Consider the following 19346-nt stretch of genomic DNA (forward strand, 5'->3'; position numbering starts at 1 on the left):
CATAATTCACATTCCCTGGGACAGTAACTAGCATGCCAACAGTTTCCTCTTCTCCAGTCAGAACACATAGAAACTCACGGTTACTTCTGTGGAGCATAGATAAAACAAGATAAAGACTTTGAAACGTTAAGAAAACAATCAGCTCCTCTGAGTCTGTTGTAACTGAAGAGTCATTTGAGAGTCTGTGTGTCAATAAACCCCCAAAGAGTTAATTGAGAGTTAATAAGAGAGATCATTCAGGTTTTTCAGGAGTGTGTCCTGATAATGTTAACTAGTCGAAGCATGTATAATGAGAATAAAATTGGGCCGAGCACAGAGCCATGTGCAAACACCATGGTTAACTTTTGTGTGCAGAGATGAGTTATCATTAATTTGCACAAATTGTAATCGAACTGAAAAATAGGATTTAAACCTTATAAAATTATAAAATTTGATGATCACTAGTTTTGCACTGAGATTTAACGGGTCGAGGAAAGTCACAAACCCTGCCACGGCTGTCTCCGTACTGTGATTAGCTTTAAACCCTGACTGAAAGTCTTCATATACATTACTTTCCTGAAGAAACTCACACAGCTGATTGGCTACAATCTTATCAAGTATTTTATACAGGAAGGGGAGGTAAGATATCGGTCTGTAGTTGGGAGAAACCTCCGGGTCAAGATATGTTGTTTTGAGATGGGGTTTGATTAAAGCTAGTTTTAAGGACTGGGGTACATATCCTGACGATAATGAAAGATTGATTTTATTGTATTCAGTAAAGTACTATTAATTAGGAGCAGAATTTCTTTAAGTAACTTTGTAGAAATATGTTCTATGGATATTAAGGAGTTAAATGTAATTGAAAATATGTCCATAATCTAGCTCCAGCACTATCAGGTAGACATGTAGAAAAAAATTAATTTTGCATTAATTGCTTGTTGACATATAATGAGAAAACGAAGGTTGTTAAATTATGGTCTGATAAATTTGATTGCAGTTTAATAAGTCAAATATTTATGTTTTTTGTAAATTGGGCTTGTTTGGCTTAGAATTTTAAAATTTCATTTTTTGTGATGTCACCAGCTGTGTGGTTTATTTTGTTGTATAATGTGATATTTACTGAGCTTTTGAAAGGCTGAATTGTCACCATGTTGTTAAGGCTACCCATACCAAAGCTGGAGGAGACTATGAAGAGGTATTTAACTTCCAAGAGGCCCCTGTTGAATGATGACCAGTTCAGGTATAGTGTACTCTACTTGAGTGAGTAGGGTTGCAAAATTCCTTGAATATTGAAAGTTGGGAATATAACCCGGGAATTAATGGGAATTATCAGGAAATGTTGTGTTTAATTTACACTAACTGTATTAACCTTGTCATATACAGACACAAATATAAAAATGTCCGGGCACTTGACTATATGCTTCTGCATCTTTGTGGCATTCTTAGCATTGTTTTTTGCACAGTATTTGTAAATGTACACAGCCTTTCCTTCTACATTGGGTGAGGTGTACATGACATTGTTTTGTAGAATAAGATGAGAAAAAAGCTTGTAAAAATCACTAATGCAATGCCAAATATATAAATAGTTAGCTAAACAATTGTAATCGTTTTACAATTTATGGATAAATGAATAGAAATAGGCTAGATGAATAGATGAACAATTCTCAATCAGCATGCTAATATATTTTCTCCAGTACTACATTAAAACTTACCTGACTAGTTCTTGGGCTAATGCAGAAGTGTGGCCTCAACAGCCCTGCCAAGTGTGCAGGATGCTGGGAATTATCTGTGCATGTGATGGAAGAATGCACAGTGCAGGTTTGTAGGGGCAACTAATATTGTGTGGTCAGCTCTTCGCTTCATGAAAACACTTCGAGCTGGAGTACTGGAGCCTGAGGTTTTTTAACCTAAACCCAGCAAAGAGTGACACAGACGGATTCAAAAGGTTCATCCGCTGGGTCCCGTCTTCTCTGTCTTGGTATGGAGCATACATGATGAATGCTTACCCCCTGGACATGTCTCAGTACTATTGCCTCTTTAACTCAACATGGATCCAAAATGTGGGCGGGATGAGCTCTTCACTAATGAGAAAGGGCGACATCTCTTAGTTATGAGAAAAGGCAACATGTATGTGTTTAACGTCGTAGACAGAGATGGGAATTTAGGGAAGCCTGCAGAGATCCAGTCCCACTTACAGTACATTTTGTCTGATCCGACACCAGTGCTTGCCTTCCTTCTTAAGATATGTTTATTTATACCAAACACATGCACAGACATGCACAACACACTCATGCAATGGTAGGTAAATTTAACCTCTGCATTTAACCAATCTGTGTGCAGGACACACAGAGCAGTGAGCGACCATGTACGGCGCTCGGGGAGCAGATGTTGGGGGAGTAAGGTGCCTTGCTCAGGGGCACTAGACAGGGTAGGGAGACTCTTTGATTTTGGGACAGATCAATCCAGGTTCGTCTTTTGTTGTCTCTCCGTGGAGTCGAACCTGAGACGAATCAGAGACCTTCTCTGCCCATAGTCCAAGTTTCTGCCACTAGACCACCGCCTCTCTTGGGGTGCTGACCAGTGAGAACAGGGATGGGTGGGCCCGGCTAAGGGAAAAACTGATAGCTGCTGGAAACGTAGAGAAATTAAATCTTCTTGAAAAATAAATGTCATCAAAAAAGCAAGGGAGAACTTTGATTCAGCTGTGTCAAAACTCACTATTGATGCCATGGAGTTCAAGAAGGGTGGGAAGAAACAGCTAAAGAAAAGTAAGTTGAGTCCAGATGCTATAGCCCAGCTGGCTTTTCAGATGGGCTTTCTGAGGCAGTATAGAGAGACAGTGGCCACAAAAGCAAGGGAGAACTTTGATTCAGCTGTGTCAAAACTCACTATTGATGCCATGGAGTTCAAGAAGGGTGGGAAGAAACAGCTAAAGAAGAGCAAGTTGAGTCCAGATGCTATAGCCCAGCTGGCTTTTCAGATGGGCTTTCTGAGGCAGTATAGAGAGACAGTGGCCACATATGAGTCGTGCAGCACTGCAGCATTCAAGCATGGCCGCTTAAATCCTATGCCCAGGAGATAGGATTTACAACAGTATATCATCCAGCCACCAGGTGGTATTCAAGAAACGTTGTCCTTTCAGGGAGCTTTGACCTTCAATGCCTTCAAAGCCAAATGCACTTTTTTTTTGCTTCATTTTAAAGTTCTTGGACAAAAGGGAAGAAATACATTAATTTAGTTTTGAATACAACCTGCTGTCTCTCTAATGTGTTTTGTTAGAGCCCATGTGATCCAAACACAACCTAAAAACAGAAAATGTAATGGCAAGTAAGGAACTCTAACAAAAAAAGGAATGGCCTGCTCTCAACAAGGATCGTTGTTTATAGGACAACTGCACTTTCTGTCTTTGAAGAGAAATGAAATGCGACATACGCTAAATTGCCCAGGTCGAGACAGCTCTGTAATGTTTACATCAGCTCAGCTAACTGGATTAGTTGTTCTATAAAAACCCTTTCTTTTAAACGTGTCTAATTAGTGTGCATACTCATCAAGATACAGTGAAAAGTTGACAGCATATCAAGTATCAACTCTGGCTCATATGTGTGCCCTGCCTCAAAATGATTTCTGATATCACAAACATTAAATTATAGGTGGTGCTCATGTTTCCATGTGAAAGCAGCATTGCATCCTTGTTAAAAAGATGGAGAGTGGGTACGTCTAATCGTTGATGATCCCTGTGAGTAGCAGATACTGCCTTGTTTGGTTTATTGGCAGGTGACATCCTGCTGTCTTTTATTAAACAAATCAGTGTCTTTATGCTTCCACGCTGGCGACAGCTAGCGGGCAGAGGCATTATATTAACATGTTGCCTGTTTGTTCCATTTTTGTGAATGTGAACGCTTTATCATTAACATTAACTTGGATGCAAGGATTGACTGATATGACTTTGGTAGCCAGAGGTCAAGGTCATGGTGGCCTAACAAACCATGTTTATATTTTTCTTCAAAAGGATATCTTCAGATCAGGTTGAGAGAATGTCTTCAAATTTGACACAAACATTCACTTGGACTCAGGGATGAACTGATTTGATTTTGGTGGGTGACAACCACAAAGAAAAGGTCATATTACATGCGATGTGGTTACTTGGACAAACAGATCAACTGTTTAGATTTGGGTGGTCAAAGCTTGAAGGTCAAGGTCATGACTGGGGTCATGAAACATATTTTTAGGCAATTAAATGTGAAATCTCGAGATTGCCTTGAGGGAATTTCTTCACCCTTTGCTCATTTGTCGTCTTAAGAAATTACTGATCAGAGTCGTCATCACTCTACCGCAGTAAAGTATTTCTCGTTTGATTTAGTTTAGCTTTAGTCTGTGATTCTCTCTTTGATTTGTAATTAGAGCCTGAGCAACGAACAGAGTGAGACAGGGTGAGCCCTTTGAAATTGTAAGGATTATTATAATTTTTCAGGCAAATAAATTGACTTTTTGAGGGCTTTAACGTTCTCAAATGATTACAAACATTTTGCGGAAAAATTAGAAAGTCGTGACAATATACCCCGCTCTCCCCTACTAAGAAAAAGGAGGACTGTGTAAAGTTTTTACTGGAATGAAATGGAGAATGTGATTAATTGATGGGTGAGAATGCAAGCATGGAATCTACATGTTTTATCCTTGTGAGCTTACCTTAAGAGACCTGTTGCTTTTCCAGTTACACTCGTTATGTTTCTCGTTGCACAAGTAGTAAGGTGAAAACACGCTGGTGTGAAAGACAGTCAACATTCTTCATCATGGCAGTGAACATCCCAGGAGTGATATTGATGGTGCTCTTCTACCTGTTGGTCCTTGGGACCGGCATCTGGGCTTCTTTCAAGTCCAAGAGGGAACAGAAGAAAAGTGGAGCCAATGAGATGGAGATGACGTTACTGGGAAACCGGAGCATCAACTGGGTGGTGGGGATCTTCACCATGACAGGTTAGGACAGCTCAGCTGAAGACAACAGGATGGAAACTGTCTGTCGCAGGCATGCAGGCAGAAATATCTGGAAATTTATAAAAGCATTACTTTTACAAGAAAACGTTGTGAATTGTTGTCTTATATGAATAACAATGATGGACCCTTTCCACATCAAGTATGGACAAGTTCTGACAGCTGGACCGAGCCTGGCCTCAATTCTTACTGATATACTATGGGTAGCATTAATGCTGATTTGTTTAGGTTAGTAATAATAAACAGAAGCACTTTAAGCTCTCTTCATATGTGTGTTTAAATGTCAGTTTAAAATAAATGTATTTGAAGGAATATGAGTCAGACTGTATATAAGTAGAATTCCACTTATACAAGGTGTTTAACAGGAGGCACCATGAGTGTGGTCCTGGAGTTGCCCTACACTCTGTGTGTCTGGATCTCTGCTGCAGTTGTCATCATCTACACTCTGCTTGGAGGTCTCTACTCTGTGGCCTACACTGATATTATTCAGCTTGTTCTTATATTCATTAGCTTGGTGAGTTGCTGTTCTTTAAGGTTTTATAAAGTACTGGAGTCCTTGTCCATTACTTACATTTGTACTTGTCTCTGCAGTGTCTGTGTGTTCCCTTTGTCTTGATGAACCCTAACTGCTTGGACATCAGCAAGACACTGATGAACAACACCTTACACGCTCCCTGGATTGGTGCACCAGGACTGGAGAAGAACAGGATCATGATGGATGAATTCTTGATGTTTGTAAGAGGGAGGAAAACTCTGGCTGATGTCAAATTTACTTCACTAGTGTTGAAAGAAATCATCAAGATAAAGACACATGACTCATATATTTAATTCTGTTTCATTTACAAGGCATTGTGAACTCTGGGATTTCAGTGTTTACACCAGAGGACGTTGGCAGCTTCTTTATTAGCCACAGCTAAGCTCTCGTGCTTAGTCGCTGCTTTCCTCATACTTGTGTTTGGAACACCTCTAATACTGCTTGGGGCTGCTGCTGCATCTACAGGTACTGACAACTTCCACAAACTAATGTAAACTTTCAAATCTAAAATCAGTTGTATTAAATGTTACCAAAAGAACAAAACATGTTAAATCACTGGTTAAATCACAGGAAATCAAGGAGCAACATCTTTGCTTTAATGCAACAGTCAACTGTAAAAAATAACTATTTTACCATCCAAACATAAAAAAGACCCCTGTAGTACAATTGATACATTAAAAGTGACACATTAAATGGTGTGCCTTTCGGCAAAAGATATTGAATATTAATATAAAAAATATTAATATTAAATAACTTGAATTGATTAAAATTACTCGGGACACAAAGGAAATGAGGATAGGTATTGATTAAGTCTAATGAAAGTACTAATTATAAATTTGAAACTCTGATTAATAATTAAATGAATATCCATAACCAAAATCACCTTATTGATAGTTAGTTAAGTTGAAGGATATAGAGTTTTTGACAGACAAGAGGTTGGCAAAATTCATATTTATACAACATTAATGTAAACAACACTTGTGAAAGAAAAACATGGATTATGAAGATAAAGTATAAAAACACAAATCACTAAAGGTGTACTTACTATACATTAACATACATATATTAAGTGTGAGTGAGTGAGCTTTCAAAAGGGAGGCTGGCCACTTTGAAAACAGGAGGTTGATGTGCTGTTCGAAGTCCAGTGAAGTAGTCTTCTTGGTTTATTGCTCCTGTTTTTGTGGTTCTGCTGTGCGATGCAGCTCTTGAGCTGGTTCTTAGGCTGGCTCTCGGGTCGCAGCCTTTTGGAAGGTTTTAGCAGTCTACTCCAGTCAGGCCTGCTTGAAGGTTAGCAGAGCTTGGATTGGGAGGAAGATTCCCTCGCTCGATGGGTGGGTGGAAAGTTGCACCTCTCCTCCATTGAAGTTGAGCAGAAAGAGAGGTGACCTCCTGTCAGAGAGTTGAGTCAAAGGATGAGTTGAAAAGAGCAACATAGCTGGAAAGCCACACTTCTCCTCCCAGGCCCGGTTTCCATCCAGATCAAAGAAGATTTGCTCAAGGCTTTGACTACACATGTGGGCCGAACTGTAGTTCACAAATACCTGGTAACAACAGCCCAAATGATCACTGTAAGCACACTACTTGATCACTATAACTAAGTTATTTAACCAGCCTTTGAATATGAGCGATTCTGTTGACGATTTGGACGGTTGATTACTTTATAGGATGTCCACTGTAGTGTTCTATCTTTGGTCTGTTCCTCAGATTGGAACCTGACATCTTATGGTTCTCCATTTCCATATGAACGTGGGGAAGCAGCTCAAGCCCTAGCCATCACATTACAGCACCTCATCCCGTCCTTCATCTCCATAATCGGAACTGGATGTGTTGCTCCTGCTGTGATGTCATTGACTGATTCTGCTTTGATTTCTGCTGCTTCTGTCTTCACCTCCAACATATGCAAGAACATCCTTAGGCCGCAGGTGAGATAATTGAATTATAGGGTATTAGTTAGTATCTCAAACCTCTTCACCTTCTCCTCTATACGATTTCTCCAGGCATCAGACAGAGAGATTCAGTGGGTGATCCGAGTTGCTGTGATGGTCATGGGTTTGGTTGGTACATCACTAACCAGCCAGAAAAACAGTACTTTACTCTTCTGGATTGTTAGTGCTGAAGTGGGCTACATCATAATCTTCCCTCAACTGGTCTGTGTCCTCTTCGTCAATATCTCCAATGGTTACGGAGCTATTATTGGCTGTGTGGTGGGATTGGTGCTCAGAGTTCTCAGTGGACTTCCATCACTCGGGCTGCCAGTTGTCCTCCACTTCCCAGGATGTGTTCTTGAGGACGGAGTTTATGTCCAGTTCGCTCCAGTTAAGCCCATCTCCATGCTGCCTGCCATTGCTTCCATCGTGTTGTTCTCCTATCTGACGTCTGTGCTCTTCAACAAAGGCCTGTTACCTGAGAAGTGTGACGTGTTCAAGGTGAAGGTCCAGCAATCAGCACGAGAGCTGACACTGGTACATGGGGCTAAAGAAGAGACACTCGATAATGCATGTTCTCAGACTGAGGCCTCAGAGCCAATGATTAGCTTCGAGTGTTAGAGTCCCTGAATATCTGTTGTTTGAATTCTAACCCAGACCAGGAAGCTCTATTACATCACATCACTCATCATTTGTTAATTTCTCATAATGTATACGTTCAAAACACCGACTTGTTATGGAAAGTGGTTGCCTGACGTTGTCATACTCACAATTCTAGTCAGAATGTGAGTCTGATACCGCTCCATTGGGCTGTGATTATGGGGCGTGTTTCAACCGATCCAGAAAAAAAAAAGCCTCTTGTCTCAATTGGATAGACCTAGAACCAATCAGAGCAACGTAGTATGTGACGTATGTTAAGCGACTCATTGTGAGTTATTTACTAACGCCGGGTTCACACCGGACGCTGAAGCGCCAAGGCTGCCTCGCGCCGTGCAGCGATCGTTTCGGCGTCGAGTCTATTTCTTGCGCTTGACGCGAGCATATCGCGCCAGGAAACACACTGAAAAATTATTTTAAACGATATTGATGACATATTTTATATGATATAAATGATCAAATATGCATCCCATACTTTGAATTCCCCTTCTGTTGTCCTGGAGTTTTAATTTTACCAATGACATTATTAAATGTCCCCCTCTGCACATCCACTACAGCCACACAAGCAGTGATAAAGATAAAAAGAGAGGGGGGGGGGGGGGGGGGGCTACGTATTCTCCACATAGGCTTGAGTGGAGAATACGTAATTTACCCTCGACACCCGACATTTAACGGGTTTCCATTAGCACATACGAGCATAAGAATAATATAAAGTAAATAAGTTAATAAGCAGTGAAATGATTGTCTCACCATCGGGTCTACTACAAAAGCAATAACATAAACAAAACTCTCCACTAAAGGCTTAATTATAGTCCTGCGACTGCAACCGCGTATTCTCCACATAGGCTTGAGTGGAGAATACGTAATTTACCCTCGACACCCGACATTTAATGGAGCAAACAGCGGAGAAGTTCTTCAACATGGATGACATTAAATTAATAATTGAAGTGGAGAAGTGCAGTGAGTTGTATGATCCTTGGAACATGTTGTATAAAGACAACACCAAGAAAGACAAATGTTGGGACGCTGTTGCTTAAAGTTGGAGCAACAAGTAAGTATATGCTTTTATACTACTGGATCAACAGGTGATATTATTAGCGCTGCCCGGCGGTTCAGCGTCGCTTCAGTGTCCGGTGTGAACAGCCAAGCGCCGACGCGATAGGGATTAGCGCGGTGCTTTGGCGTCGCCTCCACGTTCTCTGTTCCTCTTTCAAAATGAATGCGATGTCTTCTAAAACAGACTCAAATGCAGCATCTACACATCTCAGCTCTCCAGCGGCAGGCATTCAACCTAAGTGCACTTTGATGACGTGGTTGATTACGTTACCGTTGATCATCTGTCCATCATCTTATGAAGCCCGCCCTGACAATCTGATTGGCCCAGTCGGGCATAATTTCTCCCCAACGGAGCGACTCCAGACCGAACTTCCCGACCTCAAATTTTGTGGGCGGGGCTACGTTCGTCTGGCATCAAGGCTAGGAAAGTGGACACTGTGTTTATAAATGATGACTTTTGACAAATGGCATGTCTCAAAGCCTGGATTTTATTTTCCATGTAAAAGTGCAAAGATTTATGATCGTCAGTGTTCTATAGGGCAAATATTACTGGGCTCTTTGTTTATATTTCACTTTAACATCCTACAAGGAGTTTCTAACTGGTCATGAAATTGTCTCATATTAATTTAGCTGCCTCAATATGACCTACAACAGCAAATGAGAGAACATTTGCCTTATCTATAAACCTGAGGAATAAATCTTATTCACATTACATAGATGTTACCTTTAGATTCCATTTTCCAAAGGTCTGTCCCCATAACGATGATAGAAACTTTATCATGGAAATTTAGGTTTCCATTAGCACATACGAGCATAAGAATAATATAAAGTAAATAAGTTAATAAGCAGTGAAATGATTGTCTCACCATCGGGTCTACTAAAAAAGCAATAACATAAACAAAACTCTCCACTAAAGGCTTAATTATAGTCCTGCGACTGCAACCGCGGAAGGCCACGCAGCTGCATCGACGGATCCGTTTTGGTTTATGCTTCCTAAACGTGTTGCGCGTGATGCAACGCAATTCACCGCCAGAACACTAGGCGGAGTAACTTTTTTTTTCGAAAACAAAACACACAAAGAAGAGACGTCTTCTTCTTCGTCGAATGTTTATTTACATCGCCACTCCGGCTCCTCATAGCCTATTTCTGGCGGACAAATCGGCCAGTCAGTGACGGGTTATACAAGTGGTCATACTTTCGGATCTCTTCTGCCAAGTGCTCTTCTATTTGGTCCATATTCGTTCTTCTAAATCTTCCGTGATTTCCGCGTATTGTGGGGCATGAAACCGGAAACTAGACTCCGGACGGGATGTAGTAAGCCGACCAATCACAAGCCTCGCGGGCTGCGTGAGGCTCGCGTCGTTTTGTCGTATAGTAAGAAAAATTGGCGGACGCACGCAAGCCGCCAGAGGGCTCGAAAGGGGCGTGTTGCGTGTCTTGCGTGCATGCGTGCGTCCGTGCAACACGAGTATAATTTGGCCTTAACACGTGCATGCGTGCGTGCGTGTGTGCAACCCGACTATAATGTGGCCTTAAGGAGTGAATATTGGGAGATAGAAGGCTAAGGGTGCCCACATCCAGCAATTCAGGGTGTCCAAACAATAACCTCAGTCTTGTTTTCATTTAGTTTGAGGAAGTTAAATTTCATCAATGATTTTATGTAATTTAGGTCACTAAACAGGGGCTATAATGAGCTCTTAGTTTTAAGATTAAGGGGCAAGTATATTTGAATATCGTCGACAAAGCAGTGGAAAGAGACACCATATTTTCTGAAAATTTATGCTGGGGGAGCAGGTGAACAGGCTGAGGCAGGTGAACAGGCTGCGGCATGTAAACAGCCTGCAACAGGTCAACAGGCCAAGGAACAACTGAGACAATCCAGAGTGACTAAGGTCCAGGGTTTAAGTTCTGGTGTTGATCAGGTAGTTGAGATGCAGGTGAGTCTACTTGAGAAACACAGAGACACAGGGAGGGTAATGCTGAACCATGATATGTTAAGTGTATTACACACAGTCCAAGATTCATCTTAAAAGGAGGTAGAGGAGTGATTTTCAGCTGACAGATTGTTCCCAAGATGTAAAATAAATGATAATGTAAAAAAATCTTCACGTCTGTCTTTTTTTCACAGTGTGCAGGTGTGTGTGCAGTGGCATGTTCCAGAACTAGGCTCATTGGCCATTGACAACCATGTTAATGTGGGTTAATGTTTAGTGGGGAAGCACAGCAGTGTAATTAATAGGTAATCAACAAGCATCCTCATTGCATTTCATCGTGGTAGAGGCGCATATCAGCAAAAATCGAACGTTATTTGCTATACACAATGCTTTTACTTAAGATTTGTTCTTTTTCCAGTGTGAACACAGAGAGTTCAAAACCTACTGAGAATTGCTATATACACTACCGTTCAAAAGTTTAGGGTCACCCAGACAATTTCGTGTTTTCCATGAAAAGTCACACTTTTATTTATCGAATGAGTTGCAAAATGAATAGAAAATATAGTCAAGACATTGACAAGGTTAGAAATAAAGATTTTTATTTGAAATACTAATTTTGTTCTTCACACTTTGCTTTTGTCAAAGAATGGTCCATTTGCAGCATTACAGCATTGCAGACCTTTGTCTTTCTAGCTGTAAGTTTGTTTAGGTAATCTGTAGAAATGTCACCCCACGCCTCCTGAATCCCCTCCAACAAGTTGGATTGGCTTGATAGGCACTTCTTGCGTACCATACGGTCAAGCTGTTCCCACAACAGCTCAATGGTTCAGATCTGGTGACTGTGCTGGCCACTCCCTTACAGACAGCATACCAGCTGCCTGCTTCTTCCCTAAATAGTTCTTGCATCATGTGGAGGTGTGCGTTGGGTCATTGTCCTGTTGTAGGAGGAAATTGGCTCCAATCAATCTGTCCACAGGGTATGGCATGGCGTTGCAAAAGAGTAATAGCCTTCCTTATTTAAAATCCCTTTTACCATGTACAAATCTCCCACTTTACCCGCACCAAAGTAGCGGCAGACATTACCTCCACCATGCTTGACAGATGGCGTCAGGCACTCTTCCAGCATCTTTTCACCTGTTCTGCGTCTCACAAATGTTCTTCTGTTTGATCCAAACACCTCAAACTTTGGTTCATCAGTAAATAACAAATTTTTTTCCAATCTTCCTCTGTTGAATGTCTGTGTTCTTTTGCCCATATCAATATTTTCTTTTTATTGGCCTGTCTCAGATACGGCTTTTTCTTTAACACTCTGCCTAGAAGGCCAGCATCCCGGAGTCGCCTCTTCTTTGTAGACGTTGACACTTGTGTTTTGTGGGTACCATTTAAAGAAGCTGCCAGTTGAGGACCTGTTAGTTGTCTATTTCTCAAACTAAAGACTCTAATATACTTGTCTTCTTGCTGAGTTGTGCACCAGGTCCTCCCACTTCTCTTTCTACTCTGGTTAGAGCCTGTTTGTGCTGTTCTCTGAAGGGAGTAGTACACACCATTGCGGAAAAAGTTCAGTTTCTTCGCAATTTCGCAAATGGAATAGCCTTCATTTCTAAGAACAAGAATAGACTGGGGAGTTTCACAGGAAAGTTCTCTTTTTCTGGCCATTTTGAGAGTATAATGGAACCCACAAATGTGATGCTCCAGACACTCAACTAGCTCAAAGGAAGGCCAGTTTTGTAGCTTCTCTCACCAGCTAAACAGTTTTCAGCTCTGCTCACATAACTGCACAAGGGTTTTCAAAGGTTTTCTAATCATCCATTAGTCTTCTAAGGCGATTAGCAACCACAATGTACCATAAGAACACTGGAGTGATAGTTGCTGGAAATGGGCCTCTATATACCTGTGTAGATATTTCATTGAAAACCATTTGTTTCCACCTAGAATAGTCATTTACCACATTACCAATGTATAGAGTGTATTTCTGATTAATTTAATGTTATTTTCATTTAAAAAACAGTGCTTTTCTTTGAAAAATAAGGACATTTCTAAGTGACCCCAAACTTTTGAACAGTAGTGTACATAGAAACTGACACCACAGCAATGTTTCTCTCACCAGGCCAAGGTTTTGACCGACACCTCTTTGCCCTGCAATACCTGGCTGAGTCAAAGGGCAAAGCTCTGCCATGCCTGTCTATTGACCCAGACCCTTCCATGAGCAAATACATCCTTGCTACCAGCACCCTTACCAGTCCAGCTGTGAGCTGTATAGGCTTCGCCCCAGTGGGGCCTAATGGGTTTGGCATTGGCTACGCTGTCCACAATGACTGGATTAGCTGTAATGTGTTCAGCTACCCGGCTCACAACGTACATAAATTCGTCCAGTATTTATAGGACATTTTCAAAGCCCTTGAGGGAAACTCACTCAGTTAATAAACTGAGTTTTCAAAGAAAACCAAAATTGTAAACATTTCATTATAAAAATAATTGCCTTATTTTTTTAAATGCTACACATCAGGCTTTCTATAAAAATAGCAATGGATTTTTGTTTCCAATATATATATAAGTTAGACAACAATGGTTACACATAAGTTAGACTCTTCAGTGTTTGTCATGAATACTAAAAAAGAAGGGATGGAAAATGTTCATGTTGAAATCTACAAAATAAATCGGACAACATCTCAGTAAATATTTTTTAATAAACGTGATAAGCATCAGATTTTCAGAAAGGACGCCTTAAATTGTATGATATACCCAAAGATATAATATTAATATTAAATAATAACTTTAATTTACATTAAAGCTACCTCGGGGCACCACCCTTTAAACTAAGGGAAAATATAGCGAATTTATCGATTAAGTCTCATGAAATTACTAACTTCAAATTTGGAACTCTGATTGATAATCGTAAGGATCACTTGGATTCTGCACAAAGGAGCAGACTGTTGAAGGGATCTTGCACATGTAGGTGGTGCACATGGATTCTATTCCAGGGGTCTTCAACGTTTTTTGGCCAAGGACCCCCAAACTGGTGGAGAGATGGAGCAGGGAACCCCTACTATATATATTAGTAGGGGTTAATTCTATACCGATACCGATGTTTAAAACAACAATCTATTTGATGGCCAATACCGATGCTTGTTTATTTTGTTTTTGTCGTTATTCATTCACCCTTTTGTGCCAGGAAAATTATTTAATCATTATTTAAAAAAGCACGATTTAAAATTATTTAAGCCCTTTATCACTCTTATGTTTTAATGAGGACAAATTGAATCAGATTTCTGAAACAATCTTTGGTTTAACTAAACTTTATTTAACGGAGACATATTGTGCCCATTTAGCCCAAAGTTGATATGGTTTCTTGGGGTCTTAATGAAATGTCTCTTACATATTTTGGTCAAAATACCACAAAGATCATTTTAAACAGGACCTTTTTACCCTGTCTTAAACAGCCCTCCTCAGATTCATCTCCTTGAGTGCCAATAGTTACTCCTGCCGTTAACCTGCGCTTCATTGAATTTCTCGACTTTGACACAAAGGGAGGGTTCCCCCAGCGGGCGTCGTAGCTGAGGTGGTCTGCAAGAAGGGCCCGACACGGGTCCAGAGTCACCGCCGCCGACAGCCGTACCTGGTCCCCTCCAACGGCCCGCCTTTCACACCGGCAAAGGACACCGCCCCGCGGTTCAAGAGAAAGAAAGCCCCCGCACCATCGACGCCTTGGGGCACTGCGGACGAGGCCCTCCCCCACAAAAAAACCTTGAGGCGGTCCTCACACCGCCCCCCTCCGGCAGTGAACGAATGTAACAAAGTATTTTTACCTCGTTACTGTACTTAAATAATTTTTTACGTATCTGTACTTTACTTAAGTAAAAATAATAGTGCATACTTTTTACTTTTACTCCGTTACATTTTGCAGCTATTATATATACTTTTAATCCACTACATTTCTACAATATGTGTCATTACTCTTTACATTTTATGAACAAAGTTTCGGGAAATATGGATTGTGTTGCTGTTTTGGAAGTTTATACGCTTAAGTATAAATAAATAAATAGAGAAATAAATAAATAAATAAAAAAGGAAATAAATTAATTAGTACAGAAATAAATAATAAGAAATATTTAACTAAATGTCTGTAATATATTCACACATTTATTTATTCCCTGATTTATTTATTTTTCGATTTCAGTGTCCTTATGCTATGAGAAAGGCAGGCCCTAACCGCAGTCTCATGCAGGATTGGTCAACTGAACTACACCGGACACACACACACACAAAGGCCCCGGGGCTCTGCCGCCTACACCGCCACACACTCGCTCAGAGACACAGGAAATGACTGAGACCTGAGCTCGTCGCCGTGAAGCAGCCGCTCAGTGACTTTGTAGAACAGTGGAAACAGTGAAAACACAGAGTTTCTCTGGTCACATCTGCTCAGAGATCAGCTGCTTCATGGGCAGAGCAGAAGCTGCAGGTGGTTTGTACCGAGCTGGAGTTTCTGTTTCCTCCTCCTCTCTGCTGTCTCCTTGTGCTCAGTACAACCCGAGACGTGACGCTCACAGTCAGGACTACTGACACCTAAATCATCCTAATAAAAAATAACCTTAACTAACACTCTGAACTTGAACTAGTTAACTTTAAATGTGAACTGGCTCAACGCTGCAACAGCTACTGAACACCAGTCAGCATTGAGAGGCAGAAGTAGTAAGGCTTGATCATTACACTCCTGTGACCAATCCTGCATGAGACTGCGGTTAGGCCCGCCTTTCTCATTAGCATAAGGACACTGAAATCGAAAAATAAATAAATCAGGGAATAAATAAACGTGCAAATATATTTAAGAAATTTATTTAGACATTTCTGTTGTTATAAACGTATTCATTTTATTTATTTCTGTATTAATTAATTAATTTCCTTTTTTATTTATTTATGTATTTATTTATACATTTATTTATTTATACTTAAGTCAAGTATGGTCCTCCATATCCTTACACCGCAAAAAGACGTTTAGAATTATGTTAATAATAATAACAAGTAACGAAATAACCACAAACCTTGTGCCTTCATCAGCCAGGTGCTAAACAACTAAAAGTAATGCTTTTTCATGCAACAATGAGGAACAACTGCCTTTTAGCGATCTTTTTCGTTTTTCAGGAACTACCTTTTCAAAAATAAATGTATAAAATTTTTCCTTCCGTCTAAACCATTTCAAACTATTCAGAAGAGGAATATTTTGGCTGCCTGACCAATGGTCAAATTTTCATTTCAAGGTCCTTCATTTTAATTTCTCATTCTAAGATCTGCCTTTTTCTGACCAGTTTTACAGTTGTTTTTCATGTTCCATGTTTCTATTTTTTACACGTTTACAATTAAATAAAAGATTTAAAGCTATACCATGTTGTCTTTATTGGTTTGGCTTAATGATATTATTGCAGATAATCCCTGGTAGATAACTTGTCATCCGCATAATTGTAAGATAGAGTGTGAACAGTATTACAGAGGGTAAGCACAATAAGAACACCAACCTTTCCAATAAACAAATGTTGTTGCTTATAATTATTACTAGTAGTGACATCTGTAGAGGCATGTCACTACTAGTATTACAAGTAGCTATATCTGCATTCTTTATCAAAATGGCACAGCCTAGACATTGAGAGACAACCCATTGCGTGAGTACTTTTACTTTTAATACTTAAAGTAAATTTAAAAGTAGGTACTTTTACTTTTACTTAAGTAGGATTGTTGATGTAGTACTTTTACTTAAGTATATATTTTCCTGGATACTTGTAATTTTACTTAAGTACTAAACTTCAGTACTTCCTCCACCACTGCCCTACGGCGGCGTGGAGACGAGGGCGACTGGGTGACTGCTCCCCCAGCCACGGCATGTGCCCAGCAGTTTTACCACAAATACCAATGAACTTTGGCCAATGACTTTGGTGAAAGATAAGTTTATTACAGATGCGCCGATGTCAGTGAACGAGGCGAATATCGACCACTACCAATGAACGATACATCGGTGCACCACTAATATATGTTGTATAGAATTGAGTTTTATATTAAACTAGTGCCATGTATAAACACAGCTTTGATACTCCCACATTAGTGAGATGTTGGACCCTGATGGGTAGCACACAACTTATCTAACCTTGGTCAGATGGAGGTTGTCAGGCCGAGGGTCGTATCAGCCTCACATGTTGGATGCATGTTAATGTGTATTTAAAGACATTTACATTTGTGGGGAAAAAATTGGTTGAAAAATAATTATAAATCTATAAAAAATTTTAAAAAATGGTGTAATCAATCAAACATTTCCCAACCCCCCGGCAGTACCTCCCCCTAGGCGGTGGAAGTGGCAGAAAATTGGACTATGGGCAGAAAAGGTCTCTGGTTTGATCTGTCCAAAAATCCAAGAGGATTCTCCCTACCCTGTCTAGTTCCCCTGAGCAAGGCACCTTACTCCCCCAACATCTGCTCCCCGGGCGCCGTACATGGTTGCTCACTGCTCTGTGTGTCCTGCACCAGATGGATTAAAAGCAGAGGTTAAATTTCCCTACAATTGCATGAGTGTGCCTGTGAATGTCTGTGCATGTGTTTGGCATAAATAAATGTACCTTTGTTCTATTCTATAGTGAAGCTTTGTAAACAGAGATCAGGATCTGTTAGCCTGGATGCCAGACGAACTTAGCCCCGCCCACAACATTTGAGGTCGGGAAGTTTGGTCTGGAGTCGCTCCGTTGGGGAGAAGTTATGCCCGACCGGGCCAATCAGATTGTCAGGGCGGGCTTTATACGAGGATGGACAGATGATCAACGGTAATGTAATCAACCACGTCATCAAAGTGCCCTTGGGTTGAATTCACCCGTTGATCCAGTAGTATAAAAGCATATACTTACTTGTTGCTCCAACATTAAGCAACAGCGTCCCAACATTTGTCTTTCTTGGTGTTGTCTTTATACAACATGTTCCGAGGATCATACAACTCACTGTACTTCTCCACTTCAATTATTAATTTAATGTCATCCATGTTGAAGAACTTCTCCGCTGTTTGCTCCGTTAAATGTCGGGTGTCGGGGGTAAATTACGTATTCTCCACTCAAGCCTATGTGGAGAATAGGTAGCCCCCTCTCTCTCTCTCTCTCTTTATCTGTATCACTGCTTGTGTGGCTGTAGTGGATGGGCAGAGGGGGACATTTAATAATGTCATTGGTCAAATTAAAACTCCAGGACAACGGAAGAGGACTTCAAAGTATGGGATGCATATTTGATCATTTATATCATATAAGATATGTCATCAACATAGTTTAAGATCGTTTTTCAGTGTTTCCTGGTGCGATACACTCGCGTCAAGCGCAAAAAATAGACTCGATGCCGAAACGATCGCTGCACGCAGCCTTGGCGCAGCGCGGTGCTTCAGCCTCCGGTGTGACCCGCACAAAGTTTTAACATGGGAGTGGATGGGAGCCAGCTGTTATTTAAGGCTTGGCGCTGCACTATAGCGTCGCTACGGCATCGCTTCAGTGTCCGGTGTGAACCCGGCGTTAGTAAATAGCTCACAATGCGTCGCTTAACATACGTCACATACTACGTTGCTCTGATTGGTTGTTGGTCTATCCAATTGAGCGAAGAGGAATTTTATTTCCTGGTTCGGTTGAAACACGCCCCATAATCACAGCCCAATGGAGCGATCTCAGACACACATTCTGACTAGAATTGTGAGTCTGACAATGTCAGGCTAGGATCCTGTGCTTATCTCAACTAGAATTACAACTGCAAGGGCAGAATGAACAAAGATACAACAGTATCTGAGCACATGTGTAGTGCTAATTATAATTTGTCTTTACATATAAAAACATGAAACATATGACTTGATTAAAGTCAGATATTAAACAGGCTTAAGGGAAATTACCTGTATTTATACAGCACTTTTATAGTCTTGATGTCCACTGACGTGCTTTACAGTACTGTGCTTTACAGTTGGCCATTCGCTCATACTCGATCAATCAGGGTTCAGCATGCAGATGGGAAGACTGGGATGGAACCGCCAACCTTCTGGTTGGAGGCGGATGCTCTCCCGCTCAGCCACAGACTCAGTTAAAAAAGTAGAGCATGATTGATAAGCTTCCTATTTTCCCTAAAGGAAGAAGAAGTATTACTTTTACTATGATTATTTTAAATATTTATCTATTTATATATTGTAATGTTAGATGACCCGATAACCCTCCACACCAGTTGGTGGCGGTAATGCGAAACAAGGTTGCTTGCATATTGCTACAAACATCACGC

At 40.7% G+C, this 19346-nt stretch overlaps 1 protein-coding gene and 1 pseudogene across 1 annotated transcript; both read left to right on the forward strand.

Moving 5' to 3' along the window:
- The first annotated feature begins 1127 nt into the window (after nucleotides 1-1127).
- On the forward strand, nucleotides 1128-3061 carry LOC133960851 (carnitine O-palmitoyltransferase 2, mitochondrial-like). The gene is given in 6 exon segments (XM_062395692.1): nucleotides 1128-1219; nucleotides 1798-1879; nucleotides 1881-2025; nucleotides 2028-2200; nucleotides 2532-2615; nucleotides 2714-3061. Coding segments are annotated over 6 exon segments (924 nt in total).
- Nucleotides 3062-4769: 1708 nt separating this feature from the next.
- LOC133960852 (high-affinity choline transporter 1-like) lies at nucleotides 4770-16980 on the forward strand (annotated as a pseudogene).
- Nucleotides 16981-19346: the final 2366 nt, after the last annotated feature.

This window comes from Platichthys flesus, chromosome 9 (genome assembly GCF_949316205.1).
Source record: "Platichthys flesus chromosome 9, fPlaFle2.1, whole genome shotgun sequence".
Taxonomy (NCBI): Eukaryota; Metazoa; Chordata; class Actinopteri; order Pleuronectiformes; family Pleuronectidae; genus Platichthys; species Platichthys flesus.